Here is a 22,727-nt window from a genome sequence, read left to right as displayed (position 1 = left end):
CAGGGATAAAATTAAAAAAAAGGCTACTTTTATACTGTTTCTGCCTGAAAAATCTTTTTCTGGAATAGATCATGGTAATTAAAAGAAACACAACAGAGAAGCATACATAACATATTATTGTAAGATTAGAAATAAGTACAAACTAAATAAAAGAAACAGGGATGTATGTTCTAATCCAAGGCTATTATTGTAGCATGGTCAGGTCCTGTTGTAGGTGAGTACCCAGGGTCTGGGAAGTATGGGGAGGATTTCAGAGAATACTATGGAGATTAAAATGGCCAAGTACATCATTCGTAGTAGTGGTGCCTGTTACATAATAAATTTGAAGGGTATTTTAGTGGCTATTCTGCGCTGTTTGACTTAGAACTTTTTGAATCATTTTTTCATAGCACATATTTTTTAATACCATTTTTTATAACATCATCCCTTTTTAGGATATCTTGAAACAAAACTCCCTCTCTGCAGCAGTTACATATTACACAGTGTAATATTTCTCAACGCTTGTCATTTAAGGGTTAACTTTAGTGTTATATTACAGTACATGACTGAGTGATACATGCAAAGGGTACAAAGCTCTCAGTATTTTCAGCTTCTTTGTTTATGGTTAATTGGCTATAATTGATTGGTTATTTTTTAAGGCTTATTTTGTATTTCCAAATGTACTGTGTACACTATGTTTACATTTTTAAAGTGTTTAATCTTTGGCACTCAAATGGTCTCAGTTTTTTAAATGTTTACACCTGGCTGTGCATATGAATACCTGCACTTTTGTTTTGGAGAATTTCACCCCTGAGTATAGAAAATATGTCTCTGCTTTATTTTTCGGTATAGAACACCAAAACAATTTATAGAGGATACACAATACAAAGTTCTCAATCAGCAACGGGATTTGTTATTTATTTATTTTTTTAACATTGTCATTGTAGTGGGGGCTCTGGATTCAAAGCTTGGTGAAGCCACTATTGTGAAATCACTGCTATTAGCTGCATAATGAGAGTTGAAAGATAAAACCACTTTGGAACACCCACACACAAGTAGAATAAATGTTTTTATCCTAGTCTTGCTATAAAGTTACAGCACTTCTGCGTATGCATTAAGTAAAAGGTCCGTAAATCTGTTTTCCTCTACTTGGAGAGAGTGTTTAGGAATGTACCTGCTCATTAAAGATGTATCACTTTCACCGTTACTCTTATTTAATGTATTGCTATAACATGTGTTGAAAGGTGTACAGTATGCAATTTGACTATCCAGCTCTCTTGTAAAAGAAAGCAAAAGCAGTGTGGATTTCTTTCATTGTTGTAGCAGTTTTTCAATTTAAATACTTTTTTCTTCCTCCTCCTCATTAATCAAAATAATTTAAAATCAAGATGTTGTTTAGATCTTCTGATTTTACCAAGTGTTTTGAACAGCTGTTTATTTATATCTATAACTACCCTATCTTTGCACCACAACTGTAAATAAAAAGGCCGTAAACTCCTACAGTTTATACAGAGGTGTATATCTACAACTAATAATAATAATAATAATAATAATAATAATAATAATAATAATTTGAAAAAAGAAGTAAAGAACCATTGATTTTCAGCACAAGAAAAGGAGTCCAGTGATAAGAAAATAGATGTGAAAGCCTTGGCTATTATTCAGTCGAGACAGCTTTAACTTTTCATATGGGATCCAACAGATTTGCATATAAATGCATCTTATTTTTTGTGTAAGCATCAAAGAAAACTTCAAACAGAAAACATTTTGCTTTTGGTGCATTGATATACTATGAATTATAAATCACTTAGGTCAGTTAAGCCAGAGATAGATGTAATTGCCACTCGAAACTGAATTACATAACAGCCCCTCAATTATTTACCTTCAGTTTGTCAAAACAACGCATGGGGGCTGACTAGTTAAGAATCTTAACGTGGGTGTTGGACAGTGCTAAAGAACCATTAGAATTCTGAATAGCCATCCTATCATTATTATCCAGATTAAAATGTGCTGTGTGCTGGGCCATTGATACAAATACATACAAATGAAGAAAGAAATCTGGGAACTTGTCTGAGCAGTTTGTGTGTATACTAATATATATTAGAAATGAAATCCAATTCAGACCTTTCAGCAGAGCTTAATTAAACCTCAGAGGGCTGGAAATCCCACAATTTGGTGCAACACATGCAAAAAGACACTGTATATTCAACCTTTTACTTTATTTTTCCCATTTCTATATCTATCTGGTTGTAAGAAAGTGTGGGTTCTAGGTTATAGTTTGGAAACAATAAGCTGCCATGAACAGCAGGAGAGTTCAAGTGCAATTCAACCAGCACCCTCACATTCCTGAACACCAAGATATGAAATATTTAAATAGAATCACTTAGCTTCATTCCACTCCACTGAATTCTACTTTAAAGGCTTTTGTCACTTAACCAGTTTATGTAGGAACAGTTAAATATTTTGAAGCTTTTTTTAAACATGATATTCTGAAATACTGGCACAATTTATGTAGTCATGTTCTTAATGTCCTGGCATGTGTGTCCACTTCTCTATATACCTCACTATATCATAACCATTTAAAGAACTCAGTTTCTGCTGTGAAACACAAATCATGCATTTTACCAAGGCAGCTTGCAATATTTCCTTGTAATTCAATAACTCCAAGGATGAAACAGTTCAAATTCCATTATTCAGTTGACAATGCTATCATCACTTCATCTTCTTGTATGTATTTTTTTGGTTGAAAATTTGCCTTTAAATCATATATCAGTAATTAAACATAGTGATATGCTTTTTTTCATTTCCAAAATGTTTTAAAGTAATCAGTTACCAGACCTTTTTGTTATTTAGACCTTTTTCAATCTTATGCTTTTACTTTGCAAAAATGAAACTATGTAAAACAAATGAATGAACAAAAATCCTTCTATCTTATTAGCTAGCTTGTACTTAATTCCTGTACTGTATGTAAAATCTCAAACATCTTTTTATGAATACTAGTGTCTACATGAAACTTACTTGCCCAGTTCTTCAAAAAGCTGAAATTCCTCAGTGAACCTGGTGCAGGTGATGGTTGCCATGCTTCAGATGCTTATCTTGGTCTTTCTGTAAGATGCTGTTGAATTCGGCTTGCTCTGCTTGATACAGTATGCCTCTATCATTCCTGATCTCTCGACTGGAGGGAGATGCTTTGATTGACAGAGCTGCTCTTGTATCATCGGACTGCCTTTGTCCCTCCTCCAATCCTGGTAAGTGTGCACTTGGATACATAGCCTGGTCTCCATAGCAACTGCATCCCACTCCTCACACACACGCATACACCCACAGTGTACAGGTTTCTGCTTTGTTTCCAAGGGCAACTACATACTTCAATAGCCAGTAGACAACCGATATTTCTTTGGCAACTGATCTTTTGTGGCCAGTTAATTAATAGCAAGTGGTTACCATGGTGACAGGTATCTTTTTTAAAAACTTGACATTTTGGGTAACGCTTTAGATCACCGCTATAAGTGATTCTAAACAATCTATAAATATGTTATTAATTGTGCTATTAATAACACGATTAGAAATAATGAGGCTAGTATTATATACATTTGCCATTGTTTTTATTTTTTGGTATTATTTATATATAACGGATACCTAAACTAAAGTATTACCAAATTTGGCAGGTGAAAAGTATGTAACCTACATTTTAAGAAGAGTTAACTATGTGTTAGCCTTATATAATGCAGACAATAATGTAGTACTTTTATATTGTAATGGAAACATTCCACTTTTTATTCTCCTCATAAGTGTTTTCACCTAACAAGATTATATAACCAACTACCTTGAGAGAGAGAAAAAAAAAAAAACCTTTATGCATCACTGTTATATAATGGTTATTTGATTTCTTTTTATTATTCTTGCACTACAAGGTAAAATGTAAAAAGTCAAGGTCTTAAAGTACTGATAGCGACATTGACACAGCCAGGATCTCCTTCCTAATACAGCGTGTACTTTAAAGATCATTTAAAAAGCATTTCAATATGTAAAGTCTACTGTATATTTACAGTAAGCCATCACTGTTTTATTTAAATGCTGCTTTTTGTGTTAGCATTAAGGCAAACTACACACATTTCCACAGTGACTTTAAACCAGTTGTTCTTGGTTATTTGCTGTTGCAGGTGTGTCGCTAAGAATTTCACACAAAAAAAAACACTGAACAAAATACACAGTTGCTAAACCCCAATTGATTATCTGTGATTTTATATATATATATATATATATATATATATATATATATATATATATATATATATATATATATATATATATATATATATATTTCTGCATGAAGATTGTATGTATGTTATCACACGTGTTATAGAATGTAGTTTCAGGGGTTGCACAAGTCATAGAAGAATATAAAAAACAGATAGTAATGATATTGTAGTGTAAAATGTAGCATGATTGTTGAACACTGCACCTTCATATCAGATACATCGTTATCCAGTGTGGGATAACAAAATATTTAAATCTCCAAAGAACCATACCTTACAGTGGGCAAAGAGGACACTTACCTATCTCCAGTGCAACTGTGCCACCTAGTGTCATAAAACCCCACTGAAAAAAGCAAAAGGATCGGAATATCTCCACGTACTGGCAATAGCATTCCAGTTTCCCTTGGTCTGTGTAACCCTGTAATCAGTTAACTATGCATTGTGTTTGTTTGGTCAGTTAAAACATAATGTTAATGACCCTGTCACTTGTGGTATATGGAGTATCTTCTCGGTGTCACTTGGCTGTCCACTTGCCCACCCAAAGTTCTCCCAGGAAGATACTATAAGAGACAGAGACAGCTGTACATATTAACTTAGGGACTAGATATAACAGAAAAACACTAACCCTCACAATGCCACACTGGGCAGCCAGAACAGCACATATGTGTGTGGCAAACATTTTGGTGTTAACAGACAACACGTAAATGTTTACTAAGCAGCCAGGTTCTGTTGTATCTAAAAGCTGCATCTCCCTCCTAAGTCAGTTTGAGTCACACTGGGCAAGAGGACAAATCTGACAGTTGTTTGCAAATGTGTGAACTAACTTTATTCTCAACCGAGAAATGAGGCCACTACTATCTTTAGGGTGTGAAATGAAAAGATGTTTCAGTCTACACAATGTACAGCCTTTAAGCCAAGGTGCTAACAAGCATCAATAAGAACATGCTAGAACATAGCACAATGTTAAAGCTGGAATTATGCATAGCCAATAAATGTAATAAACACCTGCCCACACATTCCATTCCTCAACAGCAGCTGCAGTGCCCTCCAGTTACACACATTTATGTCAACCCTGTGTGAATACGTTTAGCTGTCACCATCACATGTAATTGCACATATGTAGGAAGCTTCCATATTTTATCACACCCAAGTTGCCATGAAAGATTTACTTAAATTGAAGCCCATATTGTAAGAAAGCAGCCCTTTTAATTAACTATTCAATTTCCAGAAACCTGTGAGAAAGCAAAGCAAAAATTCTAAATGGGGAGGTTTCTTTATTCTATTAAGGCAGTGGAATTTTTAGAATAAAAGGTATGGATTGTTTTTAGAATCTGCTCAAAATATTTGCTGTAGCACATTAATCGCCACACTGATTATTTTGTTGAATTTTACATGATGGCAACACATCCCATAGCCCATATGCTATAAAGTCAGTAGTCTGCTTTTTTTCTGTGTGTTCACTATAGTGCAAATGTTTGTGCTCCCTGGAGATCATCAAGCTGCTGGCTAAAGTCAAAGTCCACTGTTTCCATGGCAGCGTAAGAGCATGAATAACCATCAGGACACATCTGTGTTTATTTATTTTTTGTATGTGTGTGTGCCTTTAGTGCTATGCGAAAACTGAAAAGGAATTTGTCCTTGCTGGCTTTGCAGAGTAACTAGTGTGAAGTGCATCATTAAATAATGTAATTGATTAATAAAAAGGAAACATCCACAGAAAAGGAGTTTGTCAGCAGTACAAGTTTTGCATTGTTATTACTTGCCTCAGTTCTAATATGACTGAAACATTTACAGAATACAAATAGTTATTAAGTGAATTGGATTTAATGACACCAACAAAAGTAATAACTTCCTGAAGCAATGAAAACACAGCATGTAGGGATTTATTTGGAGCATTTAAATGCACAAGGTGAGCCTTAGATGGTAAAGTCCTCTTCTTAGAGTTCTATGTGACTATGTGTTTATTACACGTTTCAACATTTTTTTATTTAAAAAAAAAAAAATAAAACACAACATCTGTAAATGTTCACAGTAGTTTCTTTCTAAACTTTTCACATTTTACATACACAATGTACAGTACATACGTGGTTATAGTTCAGATAATTAAGAATTACATGAATAAAACATATGCTCCTATAAAAAAAATACAATCCCAGTATTCAGCTCCTATTCACTGTCGAATAAAGTTACATGCTCATTTTATCTTTCTGAAGCTTAAATGGATTTCAGATAAGGGTTTGACTTAAGCAGAGCACCAATAAACCAAGAGACACTGCAGTCTCACAAACAGAACGCTTCTTTGCATAGGGCATTCCCTTCTTAAAAAATACCTTCCATCACACACTTAAGTATTACACATACTGCAGTAATCTGCATATATAAATATGTATTCTGAATATTGTTTTTAAATTGTATTCCTCTAGAATTTCAAGTTTACATTTAACTTTGGCAGTATGCATACTAAGCACCAGTAATTAATATGAATGGGCAGCCATTCCATGTAAACATGAAGTTCAGTCTTTCGAACATACTTTTGGGAGAATTTAGCATTATGAATACTACTGGCATATATCACGTAGCCAATGGTGCATACGCATACTCCCAATATAACTGATTACATGTTGAATGTTCACTTTATATGTGTTGTATTTCCTACATAAGTATTCTGCATACCTGGTCAGGCTGGTCAATGCCTTGTTTAAGTGGCGAAAGTTGGCCACTACTGCAACACATGAAATATTTAAATGTAGTCATTCACATTAGATTTGTGGAACAACTCCACAACTAAGCTATAAAATATATGCACAGTATATTATACAAAAAAACTAGAAGAAAACAGATTCAAATGGCCTCCTAGGATCACACTGAGCTGTTGCTAATGTTAACAGAACACCCACAGCCCTTCCTACAGTCAATACATGACCAGCTTTCAATTTCTAAGTCCCTTGCTGTGGTAATTATTAAAGTCCCAAAGAAATATCAGAATACATAAAAAAAAACAAGCAGTAACTGATCTCAATAACACAACCTAGAAATGTCTTCAAGAGCAAGTCAAATACTGAAATTAACGCAGAAAGCCCAAGATAGTAGCTAACTAGTTCACAAGAGCACTTTTAAGCTATTCTGGCTTGTAGACAGTGAGTTTAATTGAGCCCAATTGGCTTTCTCATTTTTCAGATGGGATAAAATTGAAGGCAATGCAAATATATCCTCTTCTCACCCAAGAATGCAGGACTAACAGGAATCTCTTCTCAGTCTGGGGGTTGCAGTAGCATTATTGGGCTGTTTACTGCATACTGTTTTTCTGATGTTGTATGGAACGGTAATCAACAAATTGATGTGAAACCAGATATGTCTGATATGTTTTGCTTGCTTATTTCTGGTAATGGTCGACAGCTTTTTTAGATGTAGATCCCTTTCATACGTGCTTGTTGAACATTGCTGAAATTTTTTACTGGGGCTACACCAATTCAAATCGTTTTGGTCTGTTTCTGTTGCTAACAGAAGTGAATAAGACCTCATTCAAATTGGTTCCTGAATATGGGACTAAGGCTTACATACCTGAATTACCATGTTATGTCTAACAAAGTTGCTTATACAGAACATACAGTAATGGAACGAGCCAGGGTCTATTTCTAAACAGTGTCTGGTCTAAATACTGCCACTCTGTATTAATCCAGCTTGAATTTTCCCCCAGGGGAAATGAGTATATTGCAAAGATAACAAGTGGGAATTTAGACACTTATTAACATTGCTACATACAAAATACAGTGAAATAAGTCAACCAAATACAAATGTTATGGCGTTGGCTTCAAGATCTATTACTGTTATAAACCTCATACTTTATAATGATTTTGACTGCAGACAAAGAGCAGATCTGTTCATTTAAATGGATTTTGTTTCTAAAAAGTCAAGCCACCCAGTGGAAGCTGCAAATCTGTTTCTAAAGAGACCCTTTTCTGGATCTGATTTGCTGTATCTGCATCTCTTTAGCCACACCCCCTCCGGGTACCACTTTGAAGGTTCTTTACAAAAGTCAAAGAAAACAGAAACTCTCTCAATCCCTGTTTATATTCCTCTGCGTGCAAAACAGTCACTGGAGTATATCCAGGACCTATACTGAATTCATGAACAAGTGGAAACCGGCTGACTGCAATTTTCTTTGGGCTTCATGGAGTACCATTTCATAAACCAAATGATGTTACGTTAACCAAATGGGAAGTCTGTCCAGTAGTTTAAATTAAATATTCATGGGAAATCTGTCAACAGGCTAGGAAAACCCTATCTGGTTGGAAAAACAAATGGACACAAGGATAAGAGAAAATGGTGGTAGCACTTCTACATGCCTTGGAATCTGCAAAGAAGCTACAGATCAAAGTGTGCTGCAGACAGTCTCACCCTGTACACAGTCCATACCAACAGTCAGACCACCTTAGAGTCTCACCTCATCAGCTCTCAGCCAGACAAGGTTCAGGTCTGTACTTTGATGGGAGACCTCCAAGGAAATATCCATGGCATGATTTCAAAGAACTTAAATACATAGATTGTATGTCAGAGCACACAAACTAGCCTGGCTTAATAGGTCTGTGCTATCCTTAAGAGATTTCACTCCAGTATACAAAGGTAAAGGTAAAAATGCCTACATTCACAATGTCCGACGGAAATTTCCATGCATGGCCTGAAGTTTGTTACCATGACCTAAATTTTGGACCTTCTCAAGAACATGTACAACAGAATATGTAAGTTTCATCACAACTGGATAAGCGGTTCTCAAGATGTGTGATTTACAGGTGTTGTGCCAGATGATACAATACTAGATTACATTGGGACACTGTTCATTATATATTATAAAGAACTTAACTGGCAGATCGCTGCAAAGGCTATATAAAAATTTTGATTTTAGGGGTAGAATTGCAGGTATAGCTTTGCATCAGCAGCAAGCTTGCAAAACGACTACCCAAAAATAAACCACATAAATAACAGAACAGCCTGATCAAAAATGGTACCCTAATCTGCCCCCCCTAACCACCTCTATAAACACTGACTGCAAGCAATCAGGGATGTAGTCAGTGTTTTCTGTGTAATCTGGAACTTTAATGATCTGAAAATAATCTTAAATAATTAGTAATTGAAAAGTTAGCACAAGAAAACTGTATTTTCTACAGTACATGATATTCTGCAGCACTTTAATAGGGTGTGTTTGGAACGGCCAGGACCTTATCTGATTCTAAGAGGCAGGGTAGCTCCTTTAACATTTCCTGTTTGCAATACCAAGACTCTGGCAGAGGGGGACCAGTGTTTGAAATGCACAAGACTAACTACCAGAGGGGGATCCGGTCATGACTTAGGCGCATTCACAGGAGGGAAGCATGCACGCATGAGATGTACTGCAACGGTACTGTAGCAAGTGCCATTGGCCCTTTAGACACCACAAAACCACACATTCACCATGATTTAAAAAAAAAGGAAGTTCTAGTTCTTATTCCTTGCATTTGTTTTATACTGCATTTCCAAATGCTGTACAAAAAGTAGTGTCTAATCCAACTTGTGATTGAATTTCTGAAAGCCTGCAAATTTCCAGGCTGATTTTATTCTACATAGTTTACCAAGAACCATTTTTGTGCAAATTTAATGTATTTGGTACTACAGCAGAAAAAACAGTAAAAAATAAACTTCCAGAAAGGCATTCTAAACTTGATACATTGATAACTACTTATATTCTTCATGCTACTTAATAATCTTAAAGGAATTTGTGTCAAGGTTTTGAATTACCCTAAAAAACATGTAGAACCTGGCACTTAGGTGATTGAAATGGTATTTTAGCTTGAAGCTTTATACAGCAGTAAATGTAACAATAAAGTGTTTAGTAAACAGGTGATATAGGCTTACTACATGATACCAAAACACATCATCTGTGATTTCTAAAGTGATCAGAAATACCCTACTGAAGAGTTAGTGACACATTCAAGAGCTTTTGAGAGGTACTAATTAGTACCGAATATAAGTGCACCCAGAATAAAATGGTAAATTCACTGACTGGCTACCGTTATTACGCAAGCACTGTTCACATCTTTTAAGTTTAAGAATTCACAATTTTGACAAGGTTTTTGCTTTGTCCAATTTGTAAAGTGCCTTATAAAACAAGCTACAGAAGAATGTTTTGTATTGAACTTGTTTGTATTGAACGTTCTATTAAGTGAGTGGTGTTACACTGCAGTGCTAATGGAATCAAAATAAATTAATGGGCTGTTGTGATAAAGTGCCCACATCTGCATAGTCTCTATATTCTGTTTGACATTATTCTAGTGTTCAGTTTTCTGAAGAAGGACCTCAGTTTGCACAACTTGCATTTCTTCTTTTTGGTTTTGCTCTTTTTTGGTAAAGCCTCGTCCCAGTTGTCCTCTTCCTCCTCCCCAGCCCATGGCCCCCAGGCTCCCCCGTTCAGTTCCGGGGAGGCACGAGGGTCCTCTGCAGGATAGCGGACTGGGATGGCAGTGTGGTTGTAGTGGGCTAGCCGAGCCAGCAGCTCCTTCACCACTTCCCTTTTCTGTTCCGAGAGGTCATAGCGTTCGTAGGGGTCTCCGGTGATGTTGAAAAGCCAGACCGACTTCTGGATGTCTGTGCGCCTCTCCAGGTTCCACCAGCTCCCTGGGAAGTTGGCTTGGGTCTGGGGTGGAATCCAGTCACTGTATCCAGGGTCCCCAGTCAGCAGCTTCCAATCCCCAACCCTGATTGAAGCCTGGACAGCAGTGTTCCAGATCCAATGGCCTTCCTCCCAGGAGCCATATTTGGCATGGTTGTACAGGGGATCAATGTTATGGAGGATCTCCTTGCGTGGCGACTCTTTACCCTCGCTGATGGTCGGCCACACATTGTACCCATCCAAGCCCTCAGATTCTGACATATTACCCCCTGCAAGCCCCACCAGGGTTGGGTACCAATCTGTGATATGGACCAAGGCCCTGCTAACCCGCCTCTTGCGTTTGATGAGTGGGCTATGCACAAACCCAAGGCCTCTTATCCCACCTTCCCAGTAGGTACCTTTGCGCCCCCTAAGAGGCCAATTGCTGCCTCCCGAAAAAGGCTGTCCACCGTTATCAGTAGAGAAGACAATGACACTGTTTTTGTAGTAGCCATACTTTCGTAGTGCATAAGTTACATTCTTCACCGCTTCATCCATGCAAGAGACCATGGCGGCGTACTTGCGTCTGGCCACATTTCCCATTCCCCTGTACTTGTAGATGTATTCCTTGGGTGACTGCAGCGGAGTGTGCACAGCCTGGAAGGACAGGTAGACGAAGATGGGCTGGCTAGGGTCGTGGGTGGCCAGGATCTTGTTGACTCGCTGGGTGTAGAACTGAGTGGAGTACTTGCCGCTTTGCCCCCAAGCCACACCCTCACCCTCATGCAGGTCATAGCCACACTGACCAGGCCCATCACAAGAGTCATAGGTGTAGTAGTCGACACTCCCCGTCAGCGAGCCGAAGAAGGAGTCAAACCCTCGCCGTGTGGGCAAACACTCCTTCTTGTAGAAGCCCAGGTGCCACTTGCCCACCATGTGGGTGGAATAGCCAGCTTCTTGCAGCTTCTGGGGTAGAGTGACCTGGTTGAGGGGCAAGCAGTTAGGCTGTCGAGGCCGGATGATGGAGTGCTGTAGCCCAGTGTGGATTTGATACCTTAAAAGAACAAAATTATTAGTATCTGAAGGCAACAAGATGAGTAAAATGCATATAAAGCAACCCTTAAGGGTACCTAGAAACATTTTCTTCTCTTAAATCAAAATTACTTCTTCTGATCAAAACTTTATACAGGTCCTTATATCCAATAATTGGTCATTTGCACAGACTTTCCCCCCTTATCCATGCATTTGTCTTTGACTATCTCAGTAGCCTCTACCTATCTAAAGAAAATCGCTCTTAATTTACTTCATTATTGAGCATGTAGTAGTTATGGATGAAACTTTGCATATGCAACTGCTGGAGGACGATTGAAGTATGCATTACCTAACTTAACTTGTGCTGATCATTGAAGAAAGCGTGGGAGTCAGAAGCTCCTAGCAAATCAAGATCAAATGACATCCCCTTTAAGAAAAGGATAGCCTTAGAGATTACCTAAAATGCTATTCTTCATTGCCATAGCACCATTTGTTAATGAAATATTCAGAAATATTTACATTCATTGAACAATATTGGCATGAGTGATTACAGTGCTTCATTAAATTCATAAATATTTTTATACTTCCAGCCTTTGCAATGAAGAGCTTATTTAAGATTGTTATAGGAACTGTGATTTGGACCATGGCTTCATTGACTTTGGTGCTGCTGTGAAAAATAAAGATTTGTATGCAACTTTGAATAGGCACTTACTATTTGCAGTTATTAAATAATCCAATACTCCATTCTCAAAGATGAACGTTTCACTGAATCAATATCCACTTTCATTGAGCCATCCCATCGGTCAGACATTGACTACATCTTCTTATCGTGAAGGAAGTCTGAGTTTTAGGAACACTCCATCCCAAAAGTGACTCATGCTTTAATTGCAGGATGATCTAGTATATACTGGCCAGTAGACAACATATCGTCTTGAAGGTTGATAATGCATCTTTACAACCTTCAGCTGTTACCCATGCAGTAAAGACATTGCTCTAAACCTCACATTGCAACCGCTGTAGACCTCAACCTGAACTGTGAAAGCCCTTCTTTTTTTCTTATCCGAGTAGCTATTGACTTGGAAATGATTTAGAATTCCATACCCCTACCTCACTATACCAACAAAATCCCTTTGTCGCCGTGTTTGTTTCAAGATTTCAACAAAACCAGAAGACTGTATTGATTAACTGGTTCCTGTTTGCAGGCTTGCAGCTGTGGTAGACTAAATCTGACTTGGCACAGCCCATTAGAAATGCACTGTGTCATACAGTAAATAAGTAAAAATCTGTGACCTTGAAAGCTTTTCTGTATATATGTGATATAATATATACAAAACACAGTTGGATCAAGTTCAAGGGAGCACTTACAAAACAAAACATAACAAATTAAAGCCCTCCACTATATACTGTATGCGTTCTGGGACTAAATATTGAACAGTCTAAAAAACTAAATTCAGATTTAAGATAACAGTTCAAACTTTAACACCATAGGACAGATCAATCAACATCTTTACACCAAAGTGCAAGAGGTTTTTAAAATTAAAAAATCAAGCATGTAATGTAAAATAACTGATAACTGACTACTACACTTTTTAGTCCCTGAATTCAACTTTTCAGTTGTTTAGTGTGTAAAATGGTGCAAACTGCATCTGATGGGTAAACTGGTCCCTGTGCGTTTTGTACTTATTCAGTTTTACGTGTATCAAAGTTCCCATAAATAATGAGAACAACTCTCCAACTGACAGGTGGAAGTAGATTAAACTGGGTTTTGTGTCCAAGCATATCTGTCCGCTTGTGGTTGGATCGCAGTGTCATGTGTAATAGTATTGTTTATTAGGTAAGGGAGAACTTGGGCAAATGCACTGGTGAATGCACATTTGTTAAAAACTGAACAGGAAGAATGCAGACTCAGAGATAAGGCAGCTGTTGCAAATCAAGTTGAATTGCCCCCATAAAATGGCTGCAGTGTTTAAAAGCATTGTTTGGTGTTTGTACACAATGTCTTTCCAAGATTATTTACAGGATGTTTTGCCCTTAAGCAGCTGGTATCAATAACATATGTTGAAGTACTTCATCTTCTCATCAACCCTCTGTTGGACATTCATTACACCCCTCATTGTCTCACATCACAGTACTCAATTTCATTTTGTGAAGAAAAGGTTTGTTTCAAAGCTTATTCTCAAGGACCAATCGTCAGTGAAACACAATGTTTATTTAATTTACGTTACTGTATAAATCGATGTTACCACAGAACTAGAACTGCTAACATATACATCCTTATAATCTAGGTGTTCACATATAGGTACACAATGACTGGGTGTCCTCTGTTCCTGCTGTCGAGAGAATTTATTGGTTTTGCAGTGATCCATTTCATTGTGTGATAATATACTGTATCCAACCCATTATAATATTTGGAATACATTCCTAGAGAATAAATATTTAAGACTGCAAAGTCTGCATACAACAGTACTTTGTTTTTGTATAATTAAAATATCACCCTCTAAGTAGTTCTATAACAGAAATAGTTAAGTAATGGTCAGACCTAAGGCAAGCTATAAGCGGCTTCGGTGAAAATGTAAATATAAGTAAATAAACACAAAAGCAAACACTGCTATGCACAGTAAGCAAAACTGTGGTCCAAGCAGTTCAATTTAAGATGTGGCTGAATATAAATGAGTTGGCTCCTGAACACTTGGAACAAACTTAGTTTCACCTGTGGCAAAGTGCCCCACCCCTGAGTTATTTATTTGTGTTGTATGTTACGTGTATTGTGTTAATGTTGGTGTAGTCATTGGTACACAGGATATAAATGGGTCTGTGCAACACGAGTGGTTTAAAATGTATATTTGTACTTAGGCACAAGGATTGCACAGCACTTCACGTGCAGGTAAAATGTAGCAATATATGAGCACGGGGAATTGCACTTATTAATTCATGTGCAGTTGTACCAAGACTCCAATTAAATGATTGATTAGCAATCGAGTCTCGGTACAGCTGCATAAAAGCAGCATGTTTTCACTCACTCTGGGTTATGTGTTCGGTGAGTGGAGATCAGGATTGGAGTCGGAGGTTATAATAATAATAATAATAATAATAATAATAATAATAATAATAATAATAATAATATAATAATAATAATAGTTAAATATCAGCTCACCATGTTTGTCTTTGTAGTCCGTTTTGTTTGTCTCTCTATTTTGGCGAAAGTTCTGTGCCCTGTGTGTTTTGTCTTTACAACCTTTTATTTTCTGTCTGTTTCATTATTAAAACGCTGAGCGAAACCAATCACTCAGCTTCACCAAACTCTACCACTCGGTTGTTTATTTCCTGGTTTCCTGGTTTCTGGTCTGATGTCACCCACTACAGCCGTCTTTGTGACAACCTTCTATTTACATTAACCTCTTGCCATTCCTGAACTAGAAAGCGTAATGACAAAAAGGCTAAAATTCCAGTGAGGGTTTCTGATGACATGATAAGCACGCTATCATAAGTGATTTTATCATGGGCAGCAGAAACCGGAGATTGATTTACAGGGCTGGGTCGAGTTTCGGTGTATTTTATGTTTACAATGAAGTGCACCAGTACATTTGTTTTGAGAGGCTGATGTCAGATAGCTGAACGTTTGCAATCTTATCTAACACATGGTTTAATACAGAGGGATTGTGCAATTATTAAGAAAAATAAAAGTGTTGGGTATTATTATCTGCAACAAAAAAGATTCTGAGTAGCCTAAAACATAGTACAAAGTAATAACAAACGATAAAGTAATCATTTACTTGTCAAAAAATATGAATTGATGAATACGTCATCTTAAACATCTCAGCAAACTTAATGGATGCTGCTGGTAATATGAGCACACTGCTTTGGGGTGTGGATGATACATTCACTTAATGTGCCGTGTCTGCCTGCCCTTACAGTGCAATTCTCAGCCAAGCCCAGCCCTTCATCTCCATGTTAACATTTTACATCTCCTGTGAGACGAACAAACATTCATCTTCACTCACTAATCCTGTCAGCCCATCGCCTTTCACGTGCATTAATTCCTCATCACATGAAAAAATACATTCCCAACTTTTTTTTTTTTTTACCACCCCCCTCCTCCTTTTCCTGCATACTGTATTCTGCCATCCTGTCTTCATTACTATGTCATGCTGCTAACCACCTGCTCTTACACCCACATGCAATGTTTGATTTAACAACGCTGCAAGGTATTGCGGAGGATATGTGTCGTAGGATGAAGTTTCTTTTATCTCTCCCCTTCATTAAAGGTGATCAGAGATTTCATTAAATAGGATGCCAAGGAAAGTAATCGTTATTCTGATATATTTGTAGTTTGTATCCTGATGGATATTTGAGTTGTACTGTATAGCCATTTGCCCTTTATTATGATTTAGATAAAGCAGCATGTAGATCAGTTGAGTAGATATCATTTTCTTTTTGCTGTCTCTTTGTAAGTGTTCTGTGGTTATCTCTAATCATATTGAGAATGTGCAGGAGAAAACACAATGTCTACTCAAATGATCTACATACTGTAGGATCTAAATCATAATATAAAGGGCAAATGGTTATACCGTACAACTCAAATATACATCAGGACATGCTATTGTCTTTAGTTTATTTCTGTCTGTAAAAATGTTAAACTCAGTAAAGCTCATATTTAAGGTATACTTATTTAGATCCTGTATACACTCTCCACACACAGCAAACCTATTGTGTTTTATATAAACATGTCCAAGTGTACGTTGGGTAATTAAACACCCCCTACTTGTCTATGACAGTCCGCCTGTAGTTATTAAAAAGTGAGGTTAGGAAGGAATAGAAGATTAGTCAACTGTAATGTGGCTCCCTAGTCTGTAGGTCTAAGCTCAGTTTTTGACCCTGTTGCTCGTTTTCAGTCTCAGTGGGTAGGTCTCTAGCCTGGTTTAACAGTGCATTCCTCATCTTTAAAGCGGCTATTTGCTAACCCTCAGACCACATTAAATATCAATTATGCTTTAATGTGACCTTTCAATCCCAACAGCATGCTTTGAATAACGGAAGCAGTTGTGTTTGCAGTTCTGCTCAAATATGTAGTGTACTTCTTAACTCTGGCTATGCTGACATATCAACTTCAACTCGTGGTTTGCTTGTTGTTTTTATAAATGAGTAAAACTGTTTGATGTTTATGAAGCAGCTAACTACCGCACAGAACAATTTCATAAGTATGAATAAAATACCCAGTATCTTATCCTAGTGGCCCTCACTTAGACTTTTATATCTGCTGTCAGTCCATCGGAATCTAAACCAACTTGCAGCAGGGAGATGCATCTTTTATATAGTGAAGCATAAATCTGCCATTGAAAGGACAGCCCGTATACTCACATTCTGTAGTCCTGCTACATATTGTAGTTTTCCGTTACTCCCATGGCTTTGTTAGAGAAGGGACTCGTAGAGCCTTTATTGTAAAGGTTTTATATTATTAGGATCTATAAGTTATTGGTGAAACAGAAAAAGGAGAAAGCTTTCCAATGTTCAACAGAAGAGACTTGTACATCCTGATGAAAAGTACTGCTCAATTAATTGCACTCTGCACCAGATTGTCCCTCGGAATAACAATGTTATGTCACCATGCTTATCTATGGGCTTCTAAGACTGAGAAGAGAGTCTGTAAAAAAGTTTCATGGCCTTTCGTTCTGTGCCAGGAATTAACTGTGTTCAAATGTTTTTGTTTTCGGCTAAGCTGGCATGCAATTCATCATAACAGGGTGACTAAGCTGTTTTTTCTGCTGCCAGCTAAAGTACTCGCATCTGATTTTAAAAGGCTGGAAATAAATAATTGGCATGGATTTATTTATTTATTTATTTATTTATTTTCATATTCCTTCAAACTGAAAGTCCCATTTTGGTATGTTTAGGCTTGGAATAAATGCTTACCTGTATTAACCTTTGTGACTGGTAATTTGAATAATGTAGGATGGTCTGCATTGAGCTGGGTATGTATAGCACTTGACCTGCATGATACATAACGTTCTTAATGTATGGACTAACCCAACAGACCTTGGGTCTGTGCCCACTTCATACAATGCAAACCAAAGCCGTTTCTGTTGAAGGACAACACAAGCTGTGTGTTAAATTAACTCAAGCAGCCACTAAGGGAATATTTACAAATGATTTGCTCTAGTACAACGTTTCCGTAAATTTTTAACGAATTGGCATCTCTGCCGATTCAATAGAATGGAACGGCAAGGGCTGGACGGGAAGCGCAAATTATGCAGTTCAATCAGGCACAGCTCCGTCCAGCTAATGAGCAACTCTGTCGTCTTTGAGAGTGGAGTACGTGTCTTATGCTGATGTCATTATTATTAACTCGGCTGCCGCGAGGGGATCAATTCCAGTTTGTATAAAGATGTTACAAAACCTGCATAAACCCTTAGATTACATTATTCAGTGTTACAAAAAAACGTTTGTCTTTTGTATCTCAGCATACCTTAATATAATTATCTTATGAATACAGAGTCAGATAAATTGCATGCCGTTATTAGGCAGTGAGCACAATTACATGGATCGGGCAAAAAATAAAGATATATGCAATCATTTAAACCCCCTGTTCTTCGTGTGACTGATTTATTTATTATGTAAAACATATAAGCTGCATCTCCCTGCTGCAACCCATTTCAGTCACAATAGGCAAGACAGCGGATATTGGGGCTTCATTGTGGTGATGACTATTATGTGCCATTCTGGATCTTGAGTACTTTTTTTTTTTTTTTTTTTTTTTTTTCCTTAGCCGGTTTCCATTACCTTGTTGTAAATCAGAGCCTTTTGTGGTTCTACAGCCCCATTGACCGTGTTCTGTATTTTGTTTGTCCAATCCCTATTTCATGATTTTTTTAGCAGGAGTGTAACTTATGGTTTTTAAAATAACAAAGTGGAATGCAGTAAAAAGATCACTCTAATGACCTATACATAGCTGAGCGCTAGAGCAAATTCTGTAAATACGTATAACCTTTACCTGCCTGTGATGAGTTGACTTCTGGATGGGGTACATATGGGCTGGATGTAGTAATTCTCCAGTTTTACTCCCTCTGCTGCAAGCTTATCCAACGTCGGGGTCTGAATTTCTGACCCGTGGTATCCGATATCGTGAAAGCCCTGGTCATCGGTCAAAATGAAGATAATATGCGGTGGCGGCTTTGGAGTGAAGTCCGACGCTTTGTCCGTGTAGTCTGCAGCAGGTTCATTATCCATCAGGCTAGGCTTCACCCAGTCCCAGGACACATAACCAAAACTTATCAAACTGACAAGGGAGAACCCGGTCAGGGCATACACTGCCATGGCGCACAAAATGAACTTAAAAAGCATCCATTGTAAAAAAAAAAAAAAAAATAATAATAATAATAATTAAAAATTAAAAACCAACAAAATAAATAAAATATGTACGTATAGAATTTATAATATATCGAGGGACAATGAATCAAAATAGGTCTGCAAAAATATATATATTTATGATTTATTATACAATAGTTCTGTTAAGAATGTGCATCAGACAAATGTCTTCTAGTAGTAAAGTCGAAAGGGATCTGCATCATAAGACCAAGTTAAAATAGGAAAAATATTGTTAACAGCCCGTTAAAGTATAAGGAAACAGCCTTTAAAAACTAAACAAAAATAAGGGGGCGGGGGAGGGAACTACTAATAAAAATGAGCATTTAAAAGTTCTCGCTTAATAGTTGTTTCAGATTGTTTAACCAAAAAGAAGGATTATTCAACGAAAACACGAAATAGACGTCAAAAGTAAAGGTATTGTTTAATTAAGCACAGTCCTCCTATGAGAAAGTTGTTATGTGAAAGCGAACCTGAAAGTAAACAGTTACAGAAAAATTAAAATAGCCATTCAAAGTTGTTACTTACTTTGTCCGATTTTAAAACTACTCCAAATGTTCTTCCCACAGTTATAGAGACATCCCCGCCCAGTTGTATTTTGACGAGCCAATGGTAGTGATAGTTTATAGAACACTCCCGCTGGATCTCAGTGCGCTTTGGGTTTGGCTGAGGAAACCCGCGTCTTTTCCCTCTACACACGTAGACAAGTGCTTAAATCTGATTTACTATAATATACAAAGAGCCATGATGACCATTTAACAGTAAACATAATATTCCACAACCAGTTTGCCCAATATCTGAAACAATAATACATGAGCATGTTATTTTGATTGCTTTTACAAATGTTCTCTTTTCTGTGGAGAGGTTGAAACAGAAGGCTTTAAGCCCCAGGGGGAATTTTATCTGGAGACACGTTTCTCCAGTTCTGTTTACATGCCCCCCTCCTCAGTGAGTAATGTAGTGTTTCTGGCTCAGTTTGCTGAGTCTCTCTCTCTCTCTCTCTCTCTCTCTCTCTCTCTCTCTCTCTCTCTCTCTCTCTCTCTCTCTCTCTCTCTCCATCAGGGGATGGGTGTCTGAAGAGGTGGTGTTGAAAACTAGAGCTGCCATGTCTAAAACAGAGGCCCGTGTTTTGAACATTCTTTTCAACTATAAAGTTGAGTATCATGAGCAGTGTTACAATGAATGTAAAGTGTCATATGGAAACCTGTAATGATATTGGACAATAAAGCTACCTTTGTGACCTCACACCCATGGTATACAACCAAGGACTCTCAACAAAGCGAGAAACATCCCAAGAGAGAATGAGTTTGGTACTAAATGGACAGTGTTTAAACCAGAATTATCAGGTAAAAGAGTTGCAAAGTTGAGCATCTTGCTGAACAGAACATGTCTGTGCTTTCAAGAGATCTGCAAGACAAGTGGACTAGTGAAACTGGACTGGAACTGAACTAGTGAAAATGTCTCTGCCTTTTGTTTCATTGCCACTGTCCTGTCTTAGAGCAACTGTGCATTAAACTGCTAACCGGCGATAACAATCTCCTGGTAGTGATTGCAGCTGGAAAAAGCAAAGATACAGAGATGCACAAACAACCTCACCACTCTCCCTTGCTCCACTGTTAAATAATCCAATCCTCAACTGCATAACTGAATCATGTTTTTTATTGATCTAGCTAGTCTGCGTTTAATACACTGCCTTTACTTTACCAGTTGTTATATATTGTTATTGATACACCTTCATGATAGATTTTCAACTTTTGAAGTATGGGAGTTGGATTAACTAAGAGACATAGTTTTCATATTTGTACTTTCCATTAGACAAGGGATGTTGTGCTAACATTACAGCATCTGGTGCTATTTCCCAGGACATTTGAGACTACCCCATAATCCTTTGGTACAACATTGGGGATTACAGTGTTAATAATTTGACACCTTAAATCGTCATGGCACAATGGTACATTTTCACTGGGTGGGGTTGCATAATATCACAGGGAGCATAATATCACAGGGAGCCTTTAGCCAAAAAAGTATGACAGGACCAACTAGTCAAAACATTTTTTTTTCTTTTTTTTAAAATTATATTATAATAAATAATGCCCTTGTGTGTGGCATCATATAGTTGCATATAGTTAATCTGTTAAATGTGTACTACAGTAATGGGTAGAACACACAAATGTACACAAGCCTGACACTGTCTCCTTACACCAACCTTGGCTCTTGCTGGGCAAGGCAATCGCTTAAGAGGTTCCCCAGGGACCTGTTTCTGCCAAAGGCAACTGTAGATTAGCTGCCATGAAGGATATGTAATCATGTCCTGTTGTTTAAGCTTGTGTGTGTGTATTTCTCTCGGCAGGAGCACCATTTCACTTAGGAAAATGATTGAAAGGTTTTATTTTTAGGTCAGGGTGATACAGCTTGCATGATACCTGCAAAAATCCATGATGTTATTGTATCGTTCAGACATCTTGTGTCTCTGAAGCCTATCAGAAACCGATCACATACATAAGACCAATCAGCAGTTGTATTAAAGGACATATGTCATTTCTTAAAAACACATGACTTCTTGGATGCAGTATCAGTTTGAGACCCAGTTCTGAAATACCAGTCATGCTCCATTTGATTCTGATATATCTTTGCTTACAACCATCTTACATCAAACTCACAAACAGCAAATTACTTTTTTCATACTGTATAATCTTTATCCTCTTGTTAAATAGAGATTCTCTAGCTCATGGTATCAGAACCAAAGTCCCATGTACAAAACCATGCTAAACTGTATGGTTCTACTTATATTTTTATAGATTTTTTTACATACTGTCTATGTCATATCACTACAAGCCTTGCAATGGGTTACTGTCCATACATATTCACTGCCAAGCCTCGTTAATTTGTTGCAAAGCCCTGGATTGTTTACCAATATATCAAAATGCTTTCCAGACAAGCAATTTACAAGGCTTATTTTATTTTTTGCATTCCACAGGAACATAATTTATATTGAAACTGCACACAAATGTACAAAAATATACTGGGGCTGTGGAAGGGTGAAATGCACAATGCGGTCAAGCACCCTGTCCACACTATGCCTTTAAACTGTATTAGTTGCCTTTAGACTGGCTTAAAAGTGCTAAATATGGGTATTCTTTTTAATGCTTAAGGACATATTTGTTATACTAGTGAATAAAATAACAAAAGCACAACGTTAAATTAGGCAGCTGCAAAAATGAAATGCGAGTTAAAAGTAGGATCAGGGATGATTATTTTATATATATATATATATATATATATATATATATATATATATATATATATATATATATATATATATATATATATATATATACACAGTGCCTTGCAAAAGTATGCATACTCTTCCTATGGTGTCCCATTTTGTGAAATTACATACATTCAAAACTTGAATGCTCAAACTGAAGACTTCTAAGGGTAAGATAAGTTACAGTAAATGTCAGTAAAACCTAAAC

The 22,727-nt window shown here is 37.1% G+C and overlaps 2 protein-coding genes across 4 annotated transcripts in view; both read right to left on the bottom strand.

Moving 5' to 3' along the window:
• Positions 1 to 3,128, bottom strand: part of LOC121296837 (calcium/calmodulin-dependent protein kinase type II subunit alpha) — a 77,372-nt gene extending 74,244 nt beyond the window's left edge. For all 3 annotated transcript variants that reach the window (XM_041222675.1, XM_041222678.1, XM_041222676.1), the window contains exon 1: positions 2,998 to 3,128. In XM_041222675.1, the coding sequence (XP_041078609.1) occupies positions 2,998 to 3,059 (62 nt within the window). In that variant the 5' untranslated portion in view covers positions 3,060 to 3,128. The remainder of the gene's footprint in view (positions 1 to 2,997) is intronic.
• Positions 3,129 to 6,104: 2,976 nt separating this feature from the next.
• LOC121297559 (arylsulfatase I-like) lies at positions 6,105 to 19,254 on the bottom strand. The gene is made up of 2 exons (XM_041223918.1): positions 18,881 to 19,254; positions 6,105 to 11,914 (listed from the first exon to the last, which is right to left on the bottom strand). The coding sequence occupies exons 1-2, from the start codon at positions 19,228 to 19,230 to the stop codon at positions 10,519 to 10,521; spliced, it is 1,746 nt and encodes a 581-aa protein (XP_041079852.1). The 5' UTR covers positions 19,231 to 19,254; the 3' UTR covers positions 6,105 to 10,518.
• Between the last annotated feature and the right edge of the window lie 3,473 nt (positions 19,255 to 22,727).

This window comes from Polyodon spathula, chromosome 22, assembly GCF_017654505.1.
Source record: "Polyodon spathula isolate WHYD16114869_AA chromosome 22, ASM1765450v1, whole genome shotgun sequence".
Classification (NCBI taxonomy): Eukaryota; Metazoa; Chordata; class Actinopteri; order Acipenseriformes; family Polyodontidae; genus Polyodon; species Polyodon spathula.
This window is presented reverse-complemented; position numbering and strand designations above follow the sequence as displayed.

Excerpts from the sequence above, each read along its gene's own strand:
- LOC121297559 (XM_041223918.1), bottom strand. The coding sequence starts at position 19,230 with ATGCTTTTTAAGTTCATTTTGTGCGCCATGGCAGTGTATGCCCTGACC. Across the intron at positions 11,915-18,880 it reads AGTCAACTCATCACAGGCAG|GTATCAAATCCACACTGGGC; the intron begins GTAAAGGTTATA and ends TGTTCTTTTAAG.